Source organism: Leptosomus discolor, chromosome 8 (genome assembly GCF_034619465.1).
Source record: "Leptosomus discolor isolate bLepDis1 chromosome 8, bLepDis1.hap2, whole genome shotgun sequence".
In the NCBI taxonomy this organism is placed as follows: domain Eukaryota; kingdom Metazoa; phylum Chordata; class Aves; order Leptosomiformes; family Leptosomidae; genus Leptosomus; species Leptosomus discolor.
The window spans coordinates 40,705,264-40,733,205 of NC_141398.1; the positions used below are offsets into that span (position 1 = coordinate 40,705,264).

Genomic DNA, 27,942 nt, shown 5'->3' on the forward strand with positions numbered 1-27,942 from the left:
TTGGAAAAGCTGGCTGACTAGGGCACGATTCTGTTCTCTGCCATGTCCTCTCAAGTCCCAATTCATCCAAGCAGAATTTGCCTGCAGTATTTATCTGCTACATCACTCTGAAGCTGAGAAGTGCTATGCAGTGGAAGGTGGCTAGAATGCGGTAAGATGGGAGACCAAACTCTCTTCAGTCCATCAGTTCCTAATCAAGGTACTGTCTGGATCAGCTCTGGCTCTCTTGCTGGTGGGCAGTTTTTGATAAAAATGTAGCTACCCTTCCTGTGCTGAAGGACGTGGACTGTATCACCACAAGGTTCCCAAAGAACAGTGGCACCTGCACATCATTCCTTGTCAGGGCAGCCAAATGCTGTCTGCTAGGTGCAGCAAGGAGCTGCTGCTGCTGCCAAAACCAATACTTGAGCAAAGCTTGGGAGGCCCAGTACAATGACATGCCATCAGGGCAAGAGCTCAGGCACTGTCCTGGATGGGCTACAAGGCTTCTCACAACACTGCCCCATCAAAGGCTGTTACTTGTGCTGTGTCTGAGCAGGCATTTGAACGCAGGCTTGCAGATGCAGAACCACATTCCACAGGTCTATCACCAAGGGCTTCTAGAGCTTGGCAGGTAATTTGGAGAGCAACTTGCCACCTCCTCTCCTGACCATCTGCCCCCAGAACTCGCAGCCGATGAAGAGTTCCCTCTGACCAAGGCAGGTTCTCTGCCCAGTCATCAGGAACAGATTCAACCTGCTCCTGCCCTCTGCAAGAGCAGACTGAAGAAGCCTCCCAACAGGCATTTCAAAGACTAGAAACACGGACAACATATACCACTTTCCACAGGTAATTCAGTCACTTTTTTTTTTGGAGGAGAATGACAACAAATGAGGATGAGAATGGAAAAGGAGATCTCATGAATGGTTTCCACTGCTTGCTGTTAGCGGATCACCAGACAAATTAAGACGCTAAATGTATCAGAACCCCCTGAAAACTTGGACTCACAACAAAACTGTTCCATTTGCTTCCTCTTAGCACTGCCTATTTACTGGCAAAAAGGGAAGCCTTAATTCTTTACTGGTGCAGCTCCTGGAGTGGAGTCAGTCGATGGCCATGTGCCCTGCCAGTCCTGCACTTCCAGGACCACTACCTCCTGCCCCTCGAGCTGTGACAGAAGAAAACCATAAAGCCACATGTAGAATCACCATTAAAATGTCTGTTTTTCTGCAGTTCAGGTTTGCCTCAGCTACAGCAACAAAGCATTAGAAAAAACTACGATCAGAAGTATGGGAACCATCATGCATGAGGTAAGGCTCATCACCACTGACAGCAGAAGCTCTACTTTGAACCAAACAATTGCTGGCATTAGATGCAGGAGTAGCTCTCCACCAGGCAGTATCTGAGCACTTCTAACAGGAATTACCAGAGGCAAGGAGAGCTCTGGCTTGGGTCTGTCTGGCCAAGATCCACCACAAGGTTCCTCTCTCCCTTCTGCCTCATCTCTTCTCCCAGGAGAAGCTCCCACTACGATGTTATCGAAAGGTGTCACCGAGGCTCATGAGCATTAGGGTAGAATAGAAAATACATCTTTTCCTAGGGGCTACAGCACAGGTCACGAGGGGGAGCAGGGAACATAACAGTTGGAGCTGAAGCAGAAGTCAACATGAGTGCACCAAGCTATCTATTGACAGCTGAAGGTCAAAGACACAGGTCTTCTGCACTGCCTCCAACATTTCTAGCTCTTCCTGCAGCCCAGAATCCATGCCAAGGAGAACTGCATCTACCCAGCTGCTCCTGTGAGTTTAAGGAGAGGAAGAAAAGAAGGAAAATAGCAACAGTGCTAGTAAATTAAGACTCATCAGCTCCTCAGAGCACCAGAAGGAAAGAAACCAGAGCATTTATGACAATCATGGGGTCGGAGGTGACAGCGGGGAACAGCACTGAATAATGACTAAAAAAGCCAGCCTACACCTGCACTACCATACCCAAGGCTGTAATTTGCTGCAATCTGAGGTGATAACGATGGCAGTAAATGGGTTACATGTAGAAACAGATAGCCCAAGAATAAGCCACCAACTGCTTCGTAGCAACCACCATCATTGCTGCATACTCAGCAGAAGTAGTTACAAAATGCTGCATGCCTGCTTGGAAAGGATGCTGAACAGTTGTGTGTGTGTGTCTTTGGATCCTGCCGAGGCGGGCAGTGCTGTAAGTAGCATTGTGAAGTGTAAAGTACCTGTTTCGCGTAAGCATATGCAAAATTTCAGGGTTCATGGTATAAACAGGTGTTAGTAAGGCAAAGGGAAAGGTTGCAGACAGAAGGGAACAGACTTGATGCTGACAATTAAGCTGCAATAAGGCATTTACAAAAGAAAAGAGTTAAACCTGCTCAAAGTCAGGTTCAAGCTGCTTCTAATGTTAGTTTTGTTGTGTTGGTTTGTTTGGTTTTGGTTTTTTTTTTTAAATAAAATTTAAAAATTGCTGTCTCCCTGCAGAAAGCTGTGCTCCTTTATTCTGAACAACTGCCTACAGATTAACTCCCCCATGCAGGTCATGCAGTACTGCCTGGATTTTCTCTTCAATATAATCAACATTTACTATTTCCAGCATCTCCCACAATACAAGGCACCTTCTACAAAGGGGCTAAAAAAATCTGAGGCGCTTTCAAATCAAGTGCCCCACAGCAAGAATATTTCTTTATAGCTTCCATCAATTAATAGCTGGCACTTGCCCTGAAGCACAGGCATTTCTGAAGAGGAGTCTCGTCATCACCTAGAAAGAAAGAGGAATTATTCCTTCTTCGAAACTTGCTAAGCTCTTGCTTCCCTGAGCACCCTGAGCAAAGCTGAGCTCTTCGTCCAGAAGGAAGGCACCTGGTCTGATATATAATCTACACCTCTCTTCTTGCATGCCTGCATCTTTGCCTTGGGCACTACTGCCCACTTTAGAGAGTGTGATTAGCCCCTTCAAAGGTTATCCACAAATACAAGTGCAAGCCTTGAAGTATGGTTGTATCATTTTTAAGTACGTTACACAAAATGATACCTTTTATCACATCACTACTTGTTTGTCCTTCCAAGCCAGTGATAAACGAATTAAACTGTGGCCCTTTGTGCACTACAATTTACCACGCCACAAGCTGGCAAGTTCCTTGCTTGGTTTTCTTTCTTTCAGTCTGTTCCTGATCCAAGACAGAACTTCCTTTCTTGCCTCCACTGCTCACATTTCTTTATTAGCTCTTTGCAAAAAGCCTTGATGGAGTCAAGTAAATTACTTCTGGTTTCTTTCACCTACTATTTGCCAGTATAGTCTTAAAGCTGGTGTAATTAGGAAGGCTTGATCTTATTATACCAAGTTAAATTAGGTGTTGCAGGATTCTACTTTATTCCCTGCTGTCTTACGAGGAGACGGCATGAAGAACAGCAGTTGTGAAAAAACAGTTGTTCACACAGACATTAAGAAAAACAGACCTAAAGACATCATCTTTAAATTGAAATGAAGTTTTCTAAGCTTTGCCTATGCTTGGCAGATGAGTGATGAGACAGTAATTGTCCAAATTTACAGCACAGCTTGAGCAACGCTGATATCATCAAGATGTTAACATGAATGATGTTCAAGCTTGAGGGACACATGGACCTGACTAATGAAAAACAACTGTCAAAGCATTCTCGGAAGGGCAGGTGCCAGGAGGAGGGAGTACCTGCCAGGGCGGCTGGGAGTGCAGCTACTCGAACTGAATGGAGGGTGGTGCAATTCCAAGGGCTGGGAGAAGATCACAAATTAAGGAGAAATTCTATTTATTGCTCCAGGAAATAAGTCTTTATGGTGCATTGCACTGAGAACAGGCAGCTCATTTTAATAAGATGACAGATAGTTGTCAGCAACTCAACCAGTTTGTTTCTTCCACAGCTCTTAAGTGATCCTCCCTCTCCAGCGAGGCTTCATCTTTTTCAGAAATGAGGTGCTCGAATGCCAGTCTCATCAGTTGGTTCATGATGCATAACAATCATTCAGCCCCTCTGCAATGCACTCTGTTTCTTAGAGGCTGAGCTTTTCTTACGCTTCAAATTACCCCTTGGCATCCTTTCCTGACTGCTAGGCCAGGTGAAACAGGCATGTGGTAGGTCACGATCTGTACCCTGCGAACTAGTGTCTGCTCCTGTCCACTTGCACGGGCATTCACTCTTACTGAAGCCCTAGGCCCTGTGTGGAGTGCAAGTCCCCCACCTCTGTGCAGGTTACTCAAAGGCAGGCAGGTGGCATTTTATTCTTGGGCCCTTGGGCAGAAGACAGGGTTATATCAAGGACAGTATTAGCACAGCGCACAGTACCGGGAAGTCGTTAATTGCTTGTATGGACCAACGTCGCCGGGCAGAGCGAGGAGACATCTGTTTGTGAAAACGTTATACCCAGAAGAAGGGAAGAAAGACACCAAGAAGATTAAAGACAAAGGTAAATAAACTGAAATGAAAAGTGCCCTGAACCAGCAGAGTAACAGATACTGTCCCCAATGGTTCTGTTACACAACGAACAGTTGCAAACCACGATCCCCGCTTTCATCCACACACAGTTGTACTGTATAACATTACCTACAGCCCTGGCAAAGCAAGGGCTGCTGTGTCTGTGCCCCACACCAGCCTCTGTGGAAGACTTTGGCAACCACAAAGCTGAATAAAGTCTTCCACACAGAACTGTATTACTGCAAGAAGTACCGAACTGCTTCATGTGACCTTGATCGTACCATGAATTGACAGCAGAGCAGAGGACAACACCCTGGTGCCCCACATGCTAGGCTCCTGCTTTAACCAGGTTTTACTCCTCTTGGCTGAAGAGGAAGGCAGCTAACTGCAAACTGCATCATTTTTAACACAGCTGTCCAGTGCCATGGCACAGAAATCTGCAGGAATCTAAATAAACACTCCTGCTTACTCAGATATCCTTTTAACATCCAGCATCCTCCAGGACTTCATTCACTGGAACCTGCTATAACTGTTCACTTTCATTTTAAACAATAATAGCCACATGCCAGGATGTTAGAAGGGATGTAAAGACCCTGTCACTTGGCAGGGCCACGCGGAAACTGTCATTATGGGCTGAGGAACTCATTCAGGTTGAGTAAGCAATCAAATCCACTGATTGGCTATGCAGAATAGCTCCAAAGCAGTCTTCCTTTATGAACTTGCAGACATTTCATTAAGTACGCAGTGCGGTATTGTAGCAACAATAAGTGGAATCCCTTAAAGCACATTACTGTGCACTTACTTGAAAAAAAAATTCCTGTTACAGTTCTGAAAGAGTTGACACAATAAAAACAATTATTTGTATCATGTGCAATATATTTTACATTTATTTCCAGCTGATGATAGGCTGTCAGGACCATCAGCCATGCCTTCAGCCTCTACCTCCCCTTGCATCTCACTGCTGCAAGAACCCTGCAGCCAGGGAGCTGAGCAGTGAGGCTGGCTGCAGGGCCCCACAGAAAGAGAGAGGAGAAGACTGCAGCTTTGTGCTACAGGTTCCTTCACCAGGTCTCACAAAAGAAGGAGAAAAGGGTTAGTGGAAGGAAATTTGGTATAGTATATATAAGGAGAAGCAGCAAAACTAAGCTCAGTCCCTCGTCAAAGTCCTGCTCTCCTGTAGGCAGCCACTGCTGCCAGCCTCCACTCCCCTGTGCTGTGAGTTTGAGAGATCTGCAACCAGGTGGGCACCAGGTAAAGCCTGAGGGATGTCCTGAGAAGCAGCAGTTTCCAAGCCCTGCCACATTCCCCAATGGGAAGCATGAGGACACCACTGTCACCACCCCTGTGTACAGCTGTCCCTCAGGCAGGGCTGAGCTGTCCCCAGGTCCCCACTGGCATGACCCTCTAACCAGGGGGAGAAAAACACAGCCAGGGCACCTTCCTTAAGAGACATCCACGCTTGAGACACTGATGGCATTGCCACAGTATAGACACAGCTTCTCCTTTCTGCTGACTACTACTCTTTAGTGGGTTCTTTTGAGAAGTGAAAAAGAGTGAGGAAGTAAGGAGGAGTGTGCATGTGTGAATAAAAAGTGAGAAAGAGATATATATGTGTGTGTATATATATATGCACACATTTAAATGGTTACAGAAAGGCTCAGTGCCAGATTTAGTTGTATTTTGGTTTACAGGAGATCTCCCCTGGGTTCAGCAGCTCCCTTGCCTTTATGGGAACATGACGTATTTCCTGTCTAGCAATGGGGAAATTCCATTAATTTGCTAATGGTAGCATTGCCAGTCGTGGCTACATGGGATTTATTATCGCTGACAAATTCAGTTTTGGGGCCGAAGTTATGTAACATGACAGTTTAACACACAAAACTTCAATTTTTATTTAATGCAACTATAAAATCCAAGCTACAGAGCAAGAAGCTAACTAGGCTGAGAGTCTGGGCTTTTTAAAAACTTCACAACGAAATGACATAAAAATATGTAGCATTGATCTAACAGAGGCCATGACACCAACTCCTAAAGAATCAGAAAACCTTTGCTGAAGGGAAATACAGATTTTGGGGTTTTTTTGAAACTTTCATCTGCAAGAACATTTGAGCTAGCTCCCTGCTAGGGCCCTTACGCTTCTTCCAACCCAGCATGGGAGGAGACAGCTTGGCAGGGGGAAGGGGAACACAGGAATTTTCTCTGGCTTTCAGCAGACATGGCTGTGCACATGCTTTGTTCTCTTGACTTTTTTCCCCCTGACAAAAATCTTGTCGCCATCAATACAAGGACCAGGAAGACAGGTCACATGAAATCACACCAAGTTGCTTCCACATGTTATTTTTAGCCTTGTCTGTCATCTTAGAGAGCTGCATGTCAGAGACAAGCATGCTGCAGAGGACAGAATAATAAATAAACCCTACTGCAAGACTAGAACAGGCTATAACTCTCGTACCAGGCAGCACCATTTTCTCTTCTCATCAAAAAGAAGTTTGTGTGGGGAAAAAAAACCAGAACGGGGGCTCCAAGGGTCTTCTGGGGTCTGTACGGATGCAAAGCTTGCCATGGGGACAGAAGCTCCCCCCCCGGCTGGTAGGTGTAGTAGCTAACTCATATCACATCATGTCAACAGGACACAGTCCCAGAGGGGCTAGCTGTCATGTTCAGCACTACTGGAAAATCAAGACCCCTTTCAGTGCCCAGGAGGGGTGAGAGCTCAAGGCTCTGACTTTCCCTCTGCTCCTGGGACAGGAGTTCCCAAGCTCCACTGCAGCAGAGTACAGACAGCTCTCTGCTTTCCTTGAGGTACCTGGAAGCTCTCCACTGCTGCAGCAGATTAGTGCCCTCAGTATGGACAGCGGACCACTACTCAAATGCCCCAGATTCTCAGGCTCTCAGTGCAAGCTTACTGTATTTTTGCAAGCCACTTCACTCCCTACTGAAGTACAAAGAGTTTGTTTCTGAGCAAGCTGCACAGCCTATTACTTCCACAGCATCTGCTCCAGGCACATCGGGCCCTCAGCTGCTTCAGAATTACCCTACAGTCATCCTACAATTACCAACAGGTCTTCCTCACTCTCTATGCTCCAGAAGGAAACAAACCCACTCTCCCCGAAAGCCTTGCTTGTTAACAGCAATAACAGCAAGACCTCCACCTAAACCAGAAGTATGTGGATTGGAAGATCTTTGGAGAATCATGTAGGAATGATTTTTGTTTAACAAAAAGTCCAAAGGGGCACATATCCCTGAAAGAGACACCTGTAACAGAAATAATCAAATATACCCCACAAACCAGGAGAGGCTGTCAGTAAGCTGATATACATCAGTGAGTAAAGCAGAGCTGCCTACATGTACTTATCTGGAAACTACAACTTCTAAAGTGCAAGATTTCAACCCTACATAATGTGAAGGGAGACAGTGTAATGCACTGAAGGAATCTGTGACGGTCAGCGTAGAGAGATACCAAAACAAGCAGGTCAAATGCTGGAGAGGATCAGTAAAGAAGTTACTAACAGAAGATAAATCCATTTGACATTTTTACAGAGCTGCCCGTAAAAAGATGCCTTCTTGAGAGGAATGTGAAGCTTCTGTTACCAGCAATGCTCACAGCTATATGAAAGGAATACAGATCACAAAAGTTGAAGTGTTACAAAAGGCTTTTTGGTCTGGTACTTACCCTCTCTTTGTAGTAGAAGGAGCTAATGGAGACTTGCTCCTTCTCGCTACGTGTTGGGCTCCCACTGTACAAACGCAGATTGCCTGGAGTCTCTGTGCGGATCTTCATTGGAGTAATGAGGCCACTATGGTACGCTGATAAAGCTGACAGGGACCTAGAAACAAGAAAATACTCTTTCAGGAGCTTTCACCCACCAAATTGCCCTGGAGGCTCTCTCATCTCCACTAACGCAAGCTGCTAGTAATGCTCCAGGTGTTTTGAAAGGAGTCTCTGCTGAGGGCCAGTGACATAAGGGACCAGGCTCTCCAGGTCGAGGGCAGGGCTAACACTAGAGGCCAGTACTTTCTGAGGGTCAGTAGCTCCAGTGTCGGATCTGATACTCTCCTGCCTTCCTGCCCGTGACAGTGGCACACCTCAAATGGGTACTCACCTGGGTGTGGGCTCTGTCGGGGACACTGCACGGTGCATGGTCATGGGTCTCGTGAAATACACCAGGTAGCCTGAACAGACAGGACACAGCACAAATATCATGCAAGGAGAAGCAGATTACCCAGGGGAGGGTCTACACAGGGAAACTTGGTCCTTTAAGGTAAAGTCAAGGGGCTGGGCACCTATCCACTACTCTAAGCCCTTTTAAACAACAAGTAGACAATTTCATTTCCTCAACCCAAATCCACTCCCTGCAAACCCATCAAAGAGCATGTTTGGTTGACATGACTGTGTTAAAAACACCGGCTCAAGTGGCTTACAGATGTTAGAGAAAAGACAGTAAAAGACAATGAGCAAATACACACTCATGTTTTAACTCTTCACCAGAGCTTGTCACTTCAGAGGTGAGGTGACGTTTAGCTACGCAGAGAAACCACTGCAGCTTGTACAACTCTCCTCTTCAAAAGGATAACCCCAGCCATCTGAATCCAACCCCAAAGTACTCTCTCACAAGCCTTACCCCATTTGTCAGCATCTCAAGTGTCTTCAGCCACTCACTCTTGCAAGAGTTTCAGGACTTAGCAGGTATCACCGAGCCTATCCAACGCAATACTACTCTGGTTTACTTTTGCTGGGAATTTGGTGAGGCCTGTATGAAAAGCAGCTTTCAAAACATGCTCAGACTGGGATGCGGTCAGGTCTGGAGAAGGCATGCTTGCACCTGCAGCAGCTCAGTGTAACTTAACAGCTCTTACTCAGATCTTAACCTATTTTTAAGAATGATCTTTGCACTGTACGCTCTCCTGGAAACCTGGACAGGATTGTACCCCATCTCCCATTCAGAAGTTTCCCAATGACCTTGGGAAAGCTACTTTGGACAACAGAAAGGGTGCAGAATGAGAAAAGAGTGGTTAGTAACAAGAATATGGTTTCAGCAAGGGATAAGTTCAACCCCAAATCACAGGAGTTTTGTGAAGACTGAGTGCCAGACCATGTCCAGCAATTTGGTAATGCTAGGAGAGAACTAGGCAAGGAAAACAGCTATTCCCAGTCTTCTGTAAGAGAAGTCTCAGAATGCTTCTGGCATGCCATAAGCCAAAGTCCATCTTTTCAACTAGCCACGGATTTCCAAATCCTAAAATCCTGCATGCAACACCAACTGCAAACAGTTGCTAACTAGTCTCACTATAAATTTATCACAACATCGCTACTGTAATACCATTTCTTACTCATTGCATGGCAGTGACCACAGCCTCGTCTTGTTCAGAGGCAAGCGTTCCCCAAGGCATTAAAAGGACTATTTCACAGGTAGCTGTTGTAACATATCAGTGATAGGGCTAACCTGCACCACAGAACCTGGCTCCAGAGGTCCGCGGAAATGGGATGTTAGAGTCCTGGTAGGAGCCATAGGCATTGGAGACCCGGGCAAACGTGGGCAAGGGGGGTGTTACGGAGTTCGACAAAGCGTAGGGATTGCTGGATGTGCTGTCCTCTTGGTTCTGAAACAGAAGTTACCCAAGGTCACACTCCTGCTGCCACAGGAAGGAATCTAAGCTGGAGCACTGGGCATTGCAGCGCCAAGCAGCCTCATGGAAGGTGCTGGTCCTTTGAGTCAGAGCAGATCAAGCACAGAGTGTGGTTACTGCTTTGGCTGCAAAGGCATCTGCAAGCACATTTACCTTTGACGAAAGGGCTTCTCTGGCTGCTTGTCCAGAGATTTCTCTCCCACCAAGCCATGTTGAAATACAGAGCTTAACTTGGGGTGAAACAGTGGGAAACTGTACAGAAAATCTGACCTTCAGACTCTGCATATAACTCAACACAGGGAGCTGAGTTAAACCCAATACCTCAAGGATGCAAGTGAGCCAAAGTCTCCTTAAATAGGAATACCACACAACTAGGGCGGGAGTCAAAGGCAGGTTGGGAGTCTTGAAGTGAGGAAGGCAGGTGGTGTGAAATACTGGGGGACCTCAGGCCTATCCACAGGAATTTTTGAAGAAATCTGCATTTATTTGGATAGAGTACTGTAGCTTGGGTTTAAAGGAATTCTTCAAAGGCAGCAGCACCTGGCTTGAGTCATCAGATTTCCATACAACGGAGAAAGTTCCCACTCTTACAACATACTGCTGAAACCAAACAGAATTAAGCCTTTCCATGAAAAAAAAAAAAAGCCCTTTATTTGTGACGAATAAACAAAGCCTCTTGGAAAAGAAACCCAAGGAGACTCTCCAATCTTTTCCTGAATGCTAAGAAACACCCACCCTGGTACACTTCATCCACACACAGACCTAATACCTGATACTAGGATGCTGAGTAGGTATCACAGATCTCTCTGCTAATGGCAGTGTGACTTGGATTTATGTGCAGTATCATCCCTAGAAAACCTCAGCAAAAGGCTTCATAAAAAAACCCCAGCCTTTCACCACTTTTATTTTAAGGGAAGAAAACAAAGACCCTAGAATAGGACTAGCAGGATATTTGACTAGAATTGAGGAAGTAAAGACATCTGCCACTGCCTCTCAGACAGGAACGAATCCATCAGCTCCCCGAGGCCGGGGTTATCTCACAGATGATAACCATGCCCTGGCACTCAGTGAGATATACTCAGAGTTGGGAAGCTACCATGCACCACTGAGATGCTCCAAAGCCCAGTCACTCCTGCTAACCTGAATCTCAGTGAGCATGCAGAGTTGCTGAAAGCAGCAAACCTTCAGGGCCTGATTTTCAGAAACCAAACACATCTAATCATCCTCTCGCTCTTCTTCAACATTAACCAGAAGTGCTTACACAAATGTAACTGCCAGCCACAAGGGTCTATTTACACATCTAATGAGGCCGGACTCTCACTGCAGAGTCAGAAGTGTGCGATGTAGGAGAAGACAACAAACTAGGGCAGAAAGTCCACGCAGCTCTCCATACCACAACAGACTCCAGCCAGGAGACCAGCTGACGAAGGCAGGGCTCCAGGCAGCTCTGGTTCCGCTTCACTTTCTGCAGAGAAGTGTCTTTCAATATCTGAAATGCATACAAAATACAGCTCGAATCATGGTTACATCCACACTTCCCCACACCCTATTTTTTGTCTGCAGAGCATATAAGATGCCAGGATCCAGAGAGGCCAAAGACATCCCCTAACATCCACTGGAGCCACACTGACCCATTGGTGTGCTGTCTGCTTTGAGGAACAGCTGTGAGCTTTGATCAGAGCACTGAGGGATCACCTAGATTCAAGCACACTCTGAACCAGGATTTGGGCTTCTATACTACTATAGACCATCCATTCCATACCAGTTTGTGGCAAACTGGATCAGTTTTTTTTTCAGGAAGGAACCCAAACTGATCCGTCAACTTGCTGTTGGGGAAGGGATTTAATCAGCAATAGGACTTCCTACATCAGATGATCAAACAGGTGGCCTGGAATTAGCGGGGCCAGTGCAAAAGGTCCCCTCATTTTTATAACAGTCTGTGGAGGAGAGCAGGAAGCACCTTCCCAGCTCAAAAAGACTATCTTTCTGCAGCTAGATGCTTAGCTGGTCATTTTGTCTATTACAGGGTTGGGAGCAACTGTGCGAGGAGAAGGATGTTAGGGATCCTCAGGCAATACACATCACACAGGAATACAGTAGCAGTGAAGAAGACATTTAAAAAGCACCAGTGGAGAAAGGCAAATACTGGGCTGCAAGGCCAAGAAAAACCTCGCCCTAGGAGCTCCACAACGTATCAGTTCAAACATGGATCCGTGGTATGTCTCCAGCAAGGTCAGCTGTTTTATTGTGCCAGTAATCTAGATATGAAGTGTCCAGCATTTGTGTATTTATAAAGACAGTGCACACTCCTTACACACCTTCAGCAGCTTTGCCTTCATGGAGGCAGTGATCGAGGTCGGGTTGATGAACTGGAAGGACGGCGCAGCATTATTGGGATACTGGACAGGGAACATCACCAGCATCCTGACTCTGTGGTTGCCACAGTGCACTGACACTGTACAGCTACGACTCACCGCATCCATCTGTGTGAGGAAAAGCAATTGCTCTGTAGTTAGATCTCCAAGGACCTTTGAACTTATAGTGGCTTAAATTCCTGCTGAGGGGCTGATTCTGCTGCATGCCCATAACACAAAGTCGTGCTGTTCTCACGGGCAGTGAACACAGCGACAGCAAAACATCCCAGGCAGATAGTGACAGACTCGGCTTGCACCAGCAGACTGCCAGTCCAGCATCTGGAGACCACAGCCAGCCCAGGCTGCACCAGGAATCAGGCTCTACTCTCAACAGCCACTGCACCCCAGCCCACTTCACCTGGCCATGGAGAGCTCCAGGCCCAGTGCAGCAGTAACAGGCACCACCTAAGATCATATACCACTCAGAAAACCGCACCAGGATCACACCATGAGCTGTGAAACCACAGGGGTGGGGAAAGGAGACAGGCAGCTGCCTCAAGCCTCCAATCCCAGTACAGTGCTGTGCCTCCAGCCGGCTTCCTGGCACAAGGGAGGGTTTGGTGTGCAAGGGAGATGCCAAACCTGAGGGACAAAGTGCAGGATAGGGAGGGCTCAGCAGACTGGGTTCAGAAACAGTTGAAATGAGATCAGTTGCATGTAGTGGAACAAGTCACTTGCCACTCTGCAGTCTAAGCAGAGAGGCAAACACTGTCCAGCCTTCTCGGGACCAGCACCAGTGTACTTACTGTGCTGAAATACTTCCCTCGGTCCCAGTGTCTGGGATTATCCTCTTTCCTACTACCCCTGGCCAAGTGGATCCCTATAGCTCAAAATAAACCTTGTTTAAAGACAGCAGTCACTGCAGCAAAGAAGGTTTGCCTGAAAAAGCTTTGATGAGCCAGCCTGCCCACATCCCCTCCCTAACAAGCCAGAAAAATGAAACTCTTTACCTCCACATTGACATTTCGGATCTGCACATTGATGAGTGAAAACTCCTGCTGCAGTGTTTGAGGCAGTCCCAGTTGGTCCGCTTTCTTTCCCACCAGGGGGTCATTCAGGAAATCTTCTTTTAAGGCTGTCAGGAAAGATGGGAGAACAGGATGAGACAAGCTATAATGGACAGACTTTTGGCACGTGATGCCAGGAGGCAGCCAAAACAGCATGCCCTCCTCTGTTTTTCTGACACATGGAGGTATGAGTTTTACCTGGCAAAGACCTGTGAGCTGTTGTTTAGAGGCAGGCTTCTGAGCCTTGCTCTTCAAAAAACGAAACCTGTCTGCACATAGGTTTCCCAGGAAGGCTACAGAAGCTACCTGTACTCTGAACAGCCCTATATGGTCTGTCTCTACTCATTTGAGACCCCTTCTTCTCCCTACACAGTGCTGCCAGTCACAAACAGCTGAACTGGAGCTTCTCAGCTCAGCGGGAAAAAGCTGCTGCCAAAGCAGTCTCCAGAAGAAGCTCTGGTCTTTGGGACTCACATCCCACCACTCCTGGCTTTCAGGGAACACTTCCAAAGCATAAGGCGGCTTTGGGAGAGAGAAGGGAGTATTTCTCACGCAGGCAGAGGCTTAACTCATTTGTAGCATCCATTTGCATTTAATGTTGCAAAGCACTCTACTGCTTTAACAGTCTTTAAAGGCTCATCTGAATGCTGGGTCTAGCTTTCCAGTTCCACCACCAACAGTTTTCAGGAGGACAATAACCCCCGAAGGCCAGAATACATTTAAACAGCCAGGCAAGCACTGCAGGACACAAGGAATTAACGCTTAAGAAAGCAAACTTGACTGAGTTTCAGAAGAATTGGTCTCTGCCTGTGGTCGCGCCTGGCTCTTGCCTTGACTCTTCATATGAACCCACATTAAGGCAGGGGCAGCTCCTCCTGAAGGGGGTTTCGCTGTGGCATCACTTCCTAAGAAGACTAAATGTATCTTTTGATGATGGTTCCAAGGACACAAGGGAAGTCCCGATAACTCGGCTGTCATCATCACGCTTGCAATAGCATATTGCACAGGCTATTCCTAGCAAAAAACATGAATGACAAGAAATGCAAAAAGGTGTCATTTTACAGGTGTTCGCCTAAAAGTTACTGACTTTGCTGTGGGACAAGTATATCTGGTTTTACTGCTGCCCAGTGGGTTGCTGAATTTGGATAGGTAGGATGCCTAGCTACTCATTCCTGTGCGATTTTATTATAGTGCTGAGACAGTACTTCACAAAAGGGAGCTGAAAAGGGGATTAAAGATCAGTGCTCTCAGGGAAGATAATTATTTCTAGTTCAAGACATCACACAGCTTACTAAAAAGCTATCTCCGAGGTTCCCAATATGGGCAGTACTCTCCTTTTGTCTTCTCCTCCCGTTCCCTTCCAATTAGTTTCTACTGCCCCAAAGCCCACATATATATCTAGATTCCTAAGATCCTTTATAGGCAGCAGCCAGCGCAGAGAGCTGTACACTAAAGACACAGCTAGTGGCTTTCTGATTTATCTGCAGACCGCTGCTCTCTTCAAAGATCTCCCAAAGTGCTTTACTAATATAACATGGAGACTTTGCAGCTGAAACGCAGACACCTCTAGGGCGAAACATCAACAGTCCACAACAGCTTTTAGGCTAGAAAGAACTGAAATTCCTACCTAGGGACTCGCTTGTGCATTGATCCTGCAGTAATGGTATTTGTAGCAAAATCTGCCCTGCTACAGAAAAGCCATTTTCATTCCCTTTAGCCACAAGGGAAACCCTACCAGTCCGAACCAAAGCCAGACCAGACCCACACAGAAACCACAAAGGACCTATGAATGTGTCCTCATCAGGGACGGTGAAAGAGTTAACTCTCACCATGGAAAAAGAGAGGTCAGGCAGCCAGAATTAGAACACAATGCTCCTAGCTGGAGCAAGAGAAGCTGTGCTTCCCCACATAGTACTGCTCCTGGTGAGCACAGGTAGCCAGGGCTTTTTCTACCATACTATAAAACCCTTACGTAGACAGAGGTGCTGATGACTTTTAGAAACTTGTTTTGCTGCCACATAGGTACTGGTGGCAGAGAGGAACTTCACTGGGATTTGCTGAGCATGAAACTTCCAGTTAGGAAGAGCTGCCTTCCCTAAGGGACCACACAATTGGCTCCTTTATTCAGAGGACAGTTACTAGACCACCTCCTCTCCTTCTCTTCAGTTTGTTGGCAAGTCAAAGGGAGAATCAAATTGCTGTTCTGTAAACTTCTCACATGGGGAGCCCCACTACAATACAAAAAGGAACTGTGAATTTAAACCCAAGCTGACACAAAGGCATGGAAGCACCCAATTCTGTTTCCTCAGCATTCGCTACAGAAATCTCTTTAGATAGCTTTTTCACACGCACAGCATCACCACGGGTCTCAGCTGCTGCAATCTCTTCTATTCTGTTACTTACACTCTTCAAACACTGACATCCTGAATGTTTAACCTGTCCAGAGCCTTAACCACACAAACACTCCTTCACATTCCCTCCTTGTATGCCTTCTCTTCCATAAAGCCAAATAAATGCTTTCTGTTAAAGCAAATGCTTTCTGTTAAAGCCTCTGACCCATTCTCACCCACCCATCTGGTACTCAGGAGTTGGAGATACTATCCCTCCCCCTCTGCTCTGCCAGCCTTCAGCCACCTTTCATTGATACATGAACAAAAATTCACAAGCTCTCTCCATACTGCTTCTGGTGGATGGGAGAAGACACCATCAAACATCTCCATGTTAGATCAGTTCACACAGTGACCCCAGCAGAAGTGTTTAGGTACCAGGTGTGATATAAGCAGCTTGTGTCAGAGCACTTCACCCATACACTCCTCTGTTCTGTGGGCTTATCTCTCAGCTTAAACTAACCTACCTTCTCAAGAGCGAGAACTTACTTTCCAATTGCCTTATTTTTGGCAGCAAGCCACAACTATGACCCAAAGAGAATGCAATTAAATGATATTAGTGGCGAGGAAGAGCTTCGTTTTACAGCTAGAATTGCTGTGTTAGAGGAGAAAAAACTTGGGAGGACCATCCTGAGAAACCCCTAGTGTTTTCCCTCCTCCCAGATGGGGAATCCATTAACCTCTGAAATAGCACCAGTTTGTGCTTTGTTTGCGATTTTATTTTCTTATGCCAAGATGCAGCATCTTCTTCCCAACACAAAGACAGCTGGTGTTTGAAGTTCCATGACCCATCGCTTGTCTCACCTTCCTCATCCCCATGCCCCATCGCTTGTCTCACCTTCCTCATCCCCATGCCCAGAATTATGCTGGGGCTCCGAGTCCTGGGGATGAAGGGTCTTGTCTGGCTCTGGCAGATGAGAAATCCCATCGATGAGGTCCTCGACTCCATCCAGGATATCATTAGCACACAGCTGAAAAGAACAAACACACCCACATGCTGCACAACAAAAACCAAGCTGTGGAAAGAGCCACCACTAAACAGCTCGTTTCTCCAGGGAGCTGGATTTGCCAAGGTAGGTCTGTCCACGCAACAGTCATGACTAAGACCTGGGCATTGTTTCTGTGACAAAGACAGGTGATCTCCACTCTCCAGCATCCTCAGCTCTGTCACCTCAGACAGCCTGGCCACATCTCCTGCTCACTTACAAAGCCGCTTAATTGACAGGGCCAGTCTAAGCAACAGAGGTTTTGCTTTAATCAAAACTAAAGCTGATATGACTTCAATTCCTTGAATTAATCTGTCAAAACTGGTTTAACGTTTTAGATCAGATATAATAGTAGCACACTTTCTGGTTTTGATATTTACACTCCACTAGGATCTAGAGACCCAGGCACATACTAGGGTCCCTAGTATTCTAGGTCCTGTATCAAAAAGCAACCATGAAAACTTGCATTTTAAGTTCAGCACAAGAAAACAGGGAAGGTGAAGAGAAGAAACATAGGGAGGAGAAAGGATAAGGGTGCAATATAGCAAATTACAGCATTGGTCACCAGCAACATGCCATCATGTTATAGTTTGATCCAGACAAAGACAGGGACAAAAGAGTGGGAGCCAGCAGAGGAAGAGTACAGGCTCTGACATGGATGAACAATTGATTTAAAGACAGGAAAAAAATCAAATATTCACAAATATATCAGGTAGGAGTAAAGGGTCATTTTTCACAGAGGAAGTTTATTACAGACCTGCAGGACTCCTGCAGGATCTGTGCTGGGACACATGCTTCTCAACATATTCATTAAAAACCTGGAATAGGAGGTGAATAGCAACATGACCAGGTTTGCTGACCAAGTCTTTCAGGGCAGTAACAAGAGTGACTGACTGCAAACAATCACAGAAGGACCTTACAGGAGTAACTGTATCAAAACGAAAGATGAACTTCAGTTCAGATAAATATAAAGCAATGCACATGGGGGAAAAAGCGGCAAATTCAAGCTGACTGAGGGACCAAGATGTAGGGCCAAACTAAGCTGATGTTTTCATGGAATTACGCCTGTCAATTTAAAAAAAAAAAACAAACTGAGTACTGAGAATTCTTTGGAAACAACAAAGTTCAGATCCCCATCCCAAAAAGTATATCATAGAACTGAAAAAGGGTCATGAAAAGCAAAAGGACAATCAAAGTTCTCATACAAAGAATGAAGTAAATCAAGACTTTTTGACTTGAAAAAAGAGGCAGCTGAGGAGGGATACGATGGAGGTCTACAGAATCATCAGTAACAGACAAGATGGCTGCTCATTTCCTCTTCAATGCAATGAAACTAGCAGGTTACAAAATAAACAAGTGAATGGAGGTGTTTTTCCACACAACATGCAGAAAAGCCATGAAATTCCTTGTTGATAGGATGTTTAAGATGGCAAAAGTTTACACAGGTCCAAGAAAGGACAGAACAAGTTTATGGAAGTGAAAGTCATCAAGCTCTGTCAAATACAAAGATGCCAGACTCAACGAGCCTCTAAGCTGCAAACCGCAGGAGACTGCCAGGGCATTTGAGAGAAACATCACTCCATACTTGCCTCGTTCTTATCCCCTTCCAAGACATCCACAGCTGAAGATGAGACAGGGCAATATGGGCCATCGTGGCCATAGGAACCTCTGATCTGACCCAGCAGAGCTGTTCTAGCAATTGCATGAGCAATCTGTAACTGCTGCCAAACAGCAGAGCAACAGGAGTCACACTGCCTGCACCAGGCTAAAAGGCAACAAAGAGAAGCGGAGGCAGCAGAGGGCACAGTCCCTACATTTACCTGATACCTAAAGTGCCAAGAAAAGTCTTGCAGCCATAGAGGTGGCATCTTCAGAGGCAATGCAAGCAGTAACTGATCTCCACCTTTCCCAAACAACTTCTATGCTTACTGTTATACAACAAAGCGTCCTCGCACTTCCACAGAAGCTTTCGAGGCACGGATACAGAGAGGCCTCATCACAGCTCTCCCTGGTGATGTTTCTGGGCTGGAGCTGAAGAGGAAAGCAAAGCAGCAGCTGGCTGCTGTGTCTGCAGCTCCAGGATATCAGAGGAGTGACTGGGAGTGCAAGGAAAGGGAGGTGAATCCAGCCTGTAAGAAAACTGTCTACGTTCCAGAGCAAGAGTGTTTACGTACCCTCTGCAGCTGAGAGTCAATCCGCCACATCCGCAGAGTCTGATCACGGGACCACGTAACCAGCTGGTAGTCTTTAGAACCTAAAAAGGACAGAAACAACTTATAGACCCCGTTGAAAACAGAGACTACCTCAGCCCTGCATTTACTGTAAACAGATTCAAGCAAGCCAGCAGGGAGACCCAAGGGATAAGGCACTAAACAGAAAGGCAGAGCGAGTCCTTTTCTGCTTTGAATGGACCAAGGTGCATCAGCCTTTATGTCTCCCCGCACCACAGTTACAACAGCTCTAAATGGGGTGTGATTTAGAGGCAAAAAGCACAAAGTCAATATAACATCAGAATGTGATGCAAGTTTTCCAACCAGGAACAAACAAGATCTACCACAATACTTACTTAAATAGAAGAAATAATATAGTTGAGAAACAGATTTATTTTTACGATAACTGTGAAGTCAAAATATCTTTTAGTTCATCATATCTGCTTCAAGATGCAGATGTTTTAAGATATTTCTAAGCTAAAAGAAGCTGGTTCTGCCCTTCCCCTTTTTCCTTCTGAAAGACTCGGATGATGCCAAGACAAGTTCAGGTTGTAATGAAATACATCTAGCCACATACTATCTATCAACAGATAACGGTACACAGACTTATTTATGCCCATGTTTAGGCCTTGTGCTAGAGTTTAAGTTTCCCTTGTCAAACAGCTGCTACGCTTGAGAATTTGCTGTTGCACAGCTGCTTCCTACACTCCTCTGCTGAGGCACAGGGGCTGTCTAAATACAGCACAGCACTCTGTGGAAGGAGATTTGCACTATCTTGATTGTCTCCAGACTGAAGCAGACTTGGATGCTTGTATGATTGATTTACATTGCTTCAGACGAGCTGGACTTCCAGCCTCAGATATGTATCTAACTCAGCTAAGACAACACAACTGTGGTTCAAGCCTGCTTGAACATTCAGTCACATGCTGTCTTAGACTGCACCTCCAGATCCTAACACAGTTCTATGTTGCTCCCCTCTTTGAAAGAGGAAAAACAAGGTACAGAGAAGAAGGTGACTTAACTGAATTACCCCAGCAGCTGGTGGCAGAGGGTTGGACCAGAACTCTTACACGGCACTGTAAAGCCATACCACAAGTGACACCAAAGCCAGATGGGCATGTTCTGTCGATGGCAGCTGAGGTACTGGAAAAAAAGCTGTGCTCTGTGTGGTTATCCAACCTCTAATATGGTATCTCCTATATTTAGCTGCCTACACTGGAAAATTTAGTCAGGACTGAACTCCAACAGCAGCCTCTATATCCCACACTCTTCCTCCCCTGCCTTTGCCAGCACACAGATAGGGTGGGTTCGCCAGGTCTGTGGTCCGAGACGTGCTGGAGGCTGCTGATCCAGGCAGCGATGTGAGGGGTTAACTGGTTAGTCTGCAGCCCTGAGAGGGGGAGGGTGCCTCCACTCTTGCACTCATTGAATAGTTTGTACAATTTATTCTGAAAGATCCATTTAAAAACAGACTCACAGGAGCATGGAAGCAATCAGAGCCACCACTGACCCACTCAGCATTCAGTGGATTTGTTTTGTTAGCATGGAAACAACAGGGCAATGCTTCTATGGGCACTGCCATAAACCAAGTACAAAACACCTGTAGTTTGAGGGGGAGCAGGAAAGCGGGTAGGAGCTACTCCAAGGAAAGGCAAGAGTCAAATGGCAATAGCCTAAGCGTTGCAGCCAGGAGCCAGGCCTCTCCATCTCTGGTTAGTGATGGCCATAGCACAGGGGAGAGAGCACATCCTGCCCCGAACTCACCTTCTTTCTGCTTCCTCCACTGAAACTCTAGCACCACATCATCATGTCCCATAAAAGTGTGGACAGGCGTGTTCAAGTCAAAGACATTCCAGAGAAGGAGACTGTTCTCCCGGCGGAGTTGGGGGACCATCACTGTCACCAGCCCATTGCTGAAAGGCTTGAGAGAGAAACACCCTTCCAGTTAGCCTTGGGGAGTTATGCTCCCATGCTGCTGTTATGCTCTAATTTTTTCCTTTTCCTACCAAGAACGTGTGGGTTTTAAAGGAGCTCATCACAAAACAGAACCAGGCCTAAAACTGGGGGTTCCAAGGCAATTGCTGTGCAAACCCAGTGTCTTACAAGGGAAAAGATGTCATACACTTTGAGATATTCAATACAGCTCACTGAAGATTAACAATTTCTTTCTGCTGCTTCATCACTTCTCAGCTGTGAGGCTGGAGGGATTTCACCCTTGACTTTTCCCATGGGATCTCTACTGCAATTTGCCTAAAGCTGCAAGAACTGCTACCTGGGGACTGAGCCCCAGCAGCTGCTCAGGGTGGTGACACTCAGAGGAACACGGGACCCCAGTCCTACATCCTCCACCATGGGGACAGGGTAAGGGGATCAAAGGTTCAAGGCACAGCACTGGCTTTGGGGCACATTCAGATGTCTGGGGAGGAGAACGGATATGACTGATGTTAAGAGTCTTAGCTTCACATGGCTGGCTGCTAGCTCCATAAAAGGCAACAGTTCTTGGATTCGATACGCTGTAAGAGCCCACTGTGGCACACTTGGAAACCTTGGGAGTAAAGGAGGCACTCTGAGAGGGAAGAAGACTGTCGCACTGCTGTGTGCAACAGGTACCAATATTGGAGCTGAGTGGAAAAACAGGACAGTGAGAGCAGCAGCCACTTTCTGAGCATCCTGCTCCCACAGCCAACGACCTGCACCTGGGTGTTCATCCCCCAGGAGGATGATGGCCAAGACTAGGATCTCATGCTGCTAAGTCATCCCTTCTCCTGAGTGGGCCTCATTGTGGATGTTGCTTTTCTAGGCCTTTTAAGCACCAACAGGGATTTTTAAAATCAACTTAATAATGTCCAGCAGTAGAACTGGTGAGAAGCCCTTCAGCATTGCTTCTTTATGCATTTCTCACAGCACAAGTGGGGCTGTTGGGAGTTTCTCACTCACCGTGTATCTTGCCTTCCAGACAGGAACCTGGCAGGGAAGAATATTGAGGTATTTCCGAGGCTGACGGTAATCCCAGAACTTCAAAAAAACCCAAAGAGACAAGCAAAGGCAGGAGTCAGCTGGCTATACTTTCAGGCTGCAGTTTTCCATGTGGCTTGCAGATATAACAGAGCGAAAAACATGCCAGGGTACCCACAGGATCATTAGTAATCCCATTCATTAACAGCAGAGATGGCCCCAAAGGACAAATATCAAGCTATCAGCATCTGGCAGCATCCCTTAGACAATGAGTGACTTGGGGTCATATTCACAGTGATCATAGCTTGAGTAATTAGAGCAGGGAGACAGGCAGCCTGCTTGGGCTTTCAGAGCTACAAGGTACCCTGCAGGCTCTCAGCCAATGTGCCAGTCCAGACTGGAGGCAGGCCCACCCTGCTGTTACTGATAATTCTGTAATGAAGAATCTAACCTTTTGCTTTGCTAGAATACACATCGATTGCATTTGCCTCAGAGCTTAGCTAAATGTGAATGAACTCCATTTGGCTGACATACAACTTCCCCCCTGGTAAGAGGCCCTGCACAGCAATGCCTGCAGGCAGTCTCTTATGGATAACCCGATTTGACATGAGTTTGGGAACCCCAGGGGCTGGAGTATGTCTCCCCTCAAGTTGCTGTAATCAGCCTGAGACTGACAGCACTGCATTTTGGGGAGAAGGCTCTTCTGGCATGTGTGACCAGCTCCGTTCTAGCAAGCAACAGGCGGAGGCTGTTGTTTTCAGCTTCAGTACTGCCCAAAGCACCACAGATATGTGGCAAACATACACGCGCCCATCCTGCAATGCCTTCTCTGCCTGTCCTGTGAGCACACCCCTGGCTCAACAAACACAGGCTGCCAGAAAGCAAAAAATAAGGATGCAGATCTTATCAACACCAAGCACCCCCCAAGACTTCAGCAGTAGAAGGGGATCTGCTCCATCATCCTGACATCTCCCAAGCAGGAGTCCCAGAAGCAACACTTACCCGGACAGAGTTGTCCTGGCTGGAAGTGGCCAGCGTATACTCATTGTCAGGATGCCAGTCCAGACCATGGATTTTAGAGAGATGAGCTGCCAAGTACTCTACTGCAGTGCTGGGTTTCTGCAAGGAAAGACATGTTCCTTCTCAGCACAGGCCTCTTGAAATTTAGTCTAGTTCGCTGGCATAAAGAGAGACAAGAGCAAGAGAGGTAGAACACCCTCCTGCTGGGGAAAGGCAAATAGCTCAGCAAAAGTAGTTGAAGAAAAGGTCCTGTGAAGGTGTGGCAAATTCCAGTCACCAAGTGCAGCCCTGAACCATACTTTATACTCAGTTAAGTACTATGAGATCAAAAGCAAAATGTTAATGGGCACAGTTTCTGGGGAGGAGGCTGTCTACATGCTCTCTTCAGGCTCATGGATTCCAAATTCTCTCTAGTTTAAATCAAGGCACAAGAGACATTTGAAATAAAGTAGTGCATTTTTCTCAGTATTTATCTGTAACCAGAGAGATGCCTGTATCGGGTAGGAGGGAATATGCACAGACTGCTCTAAAAACCCTCAGCTTACCCTTTTGTCCCATATCCGGACATCCCCATCGTGGCTTGTTGCTAAACAGTTGGTGTTTTTCTTGTTCCATTTCACCTGGGAAGCTCCAGCTGCAGCGCAAACAGAGCAAGTCAAAACAAGCAATTAAGAAGTAAATGGCACAATAGACCCTGGACCTGGGTTTAGAGCTGCTTTTCTTAGTTTAGAAGAAAGATATCCCAGAAGCCAGCATGAAGGATGGCAGGAAAATGATTAACCCCTGATTCCTCAGCATAGTGTTTGTGTCATGAAGACCTCAAAGCAAGTTCCAGCTACACGCTTGGAGATCTTCATTGTAATTTCTAGCCATGGGTTGTATCCAATTAAAATACTTGCGTCCATTAGTTCAGATGGAGCAACTTCCTCCAGACAAGAACCACAGGTTCATCACCCCCTCCCAAATCCCTTCTGTTTTTATTCAAGCTGCTTCCAGGTGCTCAAGGATTGATTCATTCGTCTCCCAACACCCTATCTGATGCTATACAGGGAACCAGTGTTACTGATCTATTATTAAAATACAGGTGTAGGAGAAGGCTGGAGTGCAGGCGAGCTTCGTGTCCGGCCAGCTGGAAGTAGACTCACTGGGTGGACCAGAAGGCACAACTATGAAAATACAACACAAGTCAAAGACATCAATGGCATTGTAAAGAAAGCGGATAATGGTCCAGATGTGATTATATGATATCAGTCAAGTGCCTAAAATCAGAAGTTGGTTGGTTATTTCTAATAGGCAGCAGAATACAGCTTCAGTTGATGTAGATTGTTCAGATGCTATAAGTGAAACACATGTTCTGTTCATCCTTATTCTGCCAGTATTTTCAAAACTTTTTAAGCTCATCAGAAAGGCAAGGTCCATGAGAAAGCTAACCGGATCTCAGCCTGCTGCTATTCCCCACTTCCACTACCCACCTCCTGCTGCACCGTGAGCAGATTCATCCTGACAACCTGGCAAAAACTTAGTCCAGGGGAAAAAAAGCCGCAAAGAGGCTGCCAGTTAATTGAGCTGATTTACTCACTGAAGGTTACACAAATGTCTGGAACAACACTAAACAGAATTGGGCATGGGAGAAAGGAAACTCTGAGGAGCTAGTTGCTGGGCTGGCTCAGCTGACCTGCGAAACTTCATCCTAGCCACCAGAACCGCATACTGTTTCTCTCTGATTCAGTAAGGGGTTTGCATCGCTACAATAGAGAGGTTTGCTGGCTGGAAGGGAAGGGGGAGCCACTGCAGATGTGTAGCCTAAGGAGATCTAGGCAGCAGAGCACAAGAGACACATGTTATGAGGACGGCTGTAATACCGAGGACAGTAACTCAGGAAAAGGACGTTTTGCTCGTCATCCATACTTTGCCCAGTTCCAACAGGCAACTGGTGAGGACTGACATGCAGCACCTGCCAGCAGGTGGTACTACAGGCGGCTGGACAGTCGCACTGCCAACAGCCATGACAAGTGCCTTTCCAGAGCAAGCTCAGCCCAAAGAGAGCACCTTCGTGTCACCACTGCAGCTTCCTGCACGCTGAAGGTGCCCCAGGGAAGCAGATACAGCCAGTCAATGTACCTGGCCCCTCAGTAAGTAAGGCGCCAGGCTGGCAGTTGGCAACCTTCAACACCCCTGCCTGGGGTGCCATTTAGTTTCTCAGCTGATTCAATCAAACACAAAAGGATATGGGAGAAATTGCAGACAGGTACCACAGGACAAACAGTGCAGCAGGGTAGTTAAGCAGGGAAGAAGCTATGTCTAGAAGGGACAAATGCCATGTGATCATCCACCAGTTTCAGGACAGCCAGTCTAAGCACTGACACTGCCCTCCATGCCTGGGAATCTCTGAGAGCTCCACACCCCCCTCTGAATTCTGTTCCTCTAAAAGAAGCTGTGAACTGGAGCCTCTCAGGCTGCTCCTACATGGGACAATCACACATGGTGGCACTTCTGCACTCTGCCACACTTACCGTCAGAGCATGAAGGGAGGGAGGAATAACAGCAGGGGCTTATGACACTAAATGTAGGCCTTAAACGAGCCTACATCACACACGCGCCATACTTACCAACTGCAGAGAGGGAGACTGTAGGCTTCCTGGTGTCTCTGAAACACAGCATGGCTAACATGAGCACCCACGGCATAGCCCAGCAGGTCCAGCCCCCCTCAAGTGACTCCTTCCTGTTCCGGGACTAATTTTATTGCTGCCTTTTGGGAGCTAATGTGCCTTCTGCTTACCAAAATACACTACATTAAACAGAATAAAGAAAGAGGTGACCAGCTGGAGGACAACAGTCATCCTGTCTTCCTACCACATACAGCAGCAAGTTTTGGACACAGGACGGATGGGTTTGGAGGGGACTGGAGGGAAGAGAAACATGTGCAAAGCATGACATGTTGCAACTGGGCAGGCAAGGAAACTGGGCTCACAAAGCGTTGCTGCAGGAAACAACAAAACGGCCTTTCCCAGGAGGATTAAAAGGAACAAACAGAGCTGTGCAAAAACTCGACAAAAGCCACTGATGTGTTTGTCAAGCCTTTGCAGACCCCAATTCAAGGCAGATGGAGCACTGACTTCAGAGGAAAGACTTCATGTCTAGCATATAACAACAAAATTAGTAGGAAATAAGCCCAGCTGTGTGCAGACTCTACAGATCAAATTCTGCAGTGGTAGAAGGCAGTGCGGCACCATGACAACTCCTAGCAGCCAGGACACGGATCAAGGCGATAATTCGCTTCTTGACCTCGCTCCTCAGGAATTCACCTGCCCTTTCATGAAAAATGCCAGTGAAAATAAGGAATATCATCTTCAGCTTTTTGTGTTTGCTGCAAAGCAGAACATTTTCTGGAATGGACTGCACCTGTCCCTCTAAGAATTTCTACCTAATCAAAAAGTTATTTTGTATGAAAAATTAAGTGGGGAATTTCCAGCTGCCCTTACTGCAGGGCTACCTCCCTAGGGTGTCATTAGAGACAGCTGCTTCAGCAGGATGTTCATTTGCTGGAGGCCAGCAGCCCCGGGACTGCACTGCCCCAGCAAGCTCAGAGACCTTACTAGCACAAGTGGGATGCAGAGGCTACTCAGACTGCCTAAGCAAGCATTTCTGGACAAGTGATACACACAGACACAAAATGATGGAAGGGCAGAATAGAGTTAAAGCAGGGCTTCTGATAACAGAGAACTCTATTTTTCGCTTGCCATTAAGATAGCATCACAGGAAAACACAACAAGCAGTTATTGTCTCTCTCTCTTTTAATTACACATTAATAATATATTGCCATTCTCAAGCACCATTTAACCAAGGATCTAAGTGCTTCATAGGAGCTAAACAAGCCTCAGGGTAGCCTGGTGCAGTGGGGTTATGTAATTATCCTCCTATTATAACTGAGCAAGGGAGGCAGAGAGGAACAAAGTGACTTGCCGGGGGTCATAAAGAGTTGTTGTACAGCCAGCAAGAGAACCCCGCAGTCCCAGTGCCAGCTCCTTGCTTCTCAGGTGTAAGATATAGGGCCTTAATAACATCGGTGCTTTTGTAAAGATCTGTTACCCTAAAATTACTCACAATAAAAAGCACCAGGAATTAAGGGAAGGCCCGAACAGGAAAAGGTTCCCAAATACCACTGCTAGTCTTCCCACTGAGGAGGGAGAGCCAGCAACAATCACTGAATTTAGTGGAAAATGGCTGCAGGATCATGAAATGGTGCTCATTCGCTGAGCTACAAAACCTAACAGGTTGAGGATCACCCTTGGGTTCCAGGAAAAGCTCCCAAGAAAAGATGTGAAATGAGTACTGAGTGAAGCCAATCAGTATTTTTTCCGATCGGGAGCACAACTGTGGCTTAACCATCCCACTCTACCATCCCTCATTGATTCTGAACTGGCTTGAAAATAGAGGAAGAGAAGCCATCTTTGAGATTATGGGAAGCAGACGAAGCCCCTGCAAGCAGAGCTGAAGAGCAGCACCCATCAAGGCATGCTTTGCCCTGCAAGCTGCTAATTATGGGAAGGAGTCCAATGATTTCCCCACAGCGCATAAACACACTGATTCTTACTTGATGTCCCAGATGTAAATGTATGTGTCCACAGAACTGGTGACCAGCAGGTCTGGCTCAAACACCGCCCAGTCCAAGTCGCTGCAAATGCAGAAGGTAGGTCAGCTGAGAAAAGCATACACTGTTTGCATCTTCTCACAAGCCCCCAGTACATTTCTCCAACAAATTCATGGCCACTCCATGACATCTACTGAAACTTTTTAAGTAAAAACCAAGATCTTAATCATTTCTCTAAGTAAATTCCGAGAAGCAATGAAAGGCTTCTAAGTAAATTCCAGTGATGCATCCTCCTAGCCCTG

At 46.5% G+C, this 27,942-nt stretch overlaps 1 protein-coding gene across 2 annotated transcripts in view; it reads right to left on the bottom strand.

Moving 5' to 3' along the window:
• The window catches only part of WDR59 (WD repeat domain 59), a 50,293-nt gene that overhangs the window by 12,215 nt on the left and 10,136 nt on the right, over positions 1 to 27,942 (bottom strand). The window contains exons 5-19 of one of the 2 annotated variants that reach the window (XM_086469031.1): positions 27,644 to 27,724; positions 25,659 to 25,696; positions 23,595 to 23,683; positions 23,032 to 23,148; positions 22,012 to 22,089; positions 20,839 to 20,995; positions 19,039 to 19,118; positions 16,717 to 16,849; positions 13,435 to 13,559; positions 12,389 to 12,553; positions 11,464 to 11,559; positions 9,887 to 10,043; positions 8,546 to 8,615; positions 8,116 to 8,269; positions 4,314 to 4,370 (exon numbers count right to left, since the gene is read on the bottom strand). In XM_086469031.1, coding sequence (XP_086325157.1) covers positions 4,314 to 4,370; positions 8,116 to 8,269; positions 8,546 to 8,615; positions 9,887 to 10,043; positions 11,464 to 11,559; positions 12,389 to 12,553; positions 13,435 to 13,559; positions 16,717 to 16,849; positions 19,039 to 19,118; positions 20,839 to 20,995; positions 22,012 to 22,089; positions 23,032 to 23,148; positions 23,595 to 23,683; positions 25,659 to 25,696; positions 27,644 to 27,724 — 1,597 coding nt within the window. The remainder of the gene's footprint in view (positions 1 to 4,313; positions 4,371 to 8,115; positions 8,270 to 8,545; positions 8,616 to 9,886; positions 10,044 to 11,463; positions 11,560 to 12,388; positions 12,554 to 13,434; positions 13,560 to 16,716; positions 16,850 to 19,038; positions 19,119 to 20,838; positions 20,996 to 22,011; positions 22,090 to 23,031; positions 23,149 to 23,594; positions 23,684 to 25,658; positions 25,697 to 27,643; positions 27,725 to 27,942) is intronic. The other variant, XM_086469032.1, reaches the window with a different exon arrangement.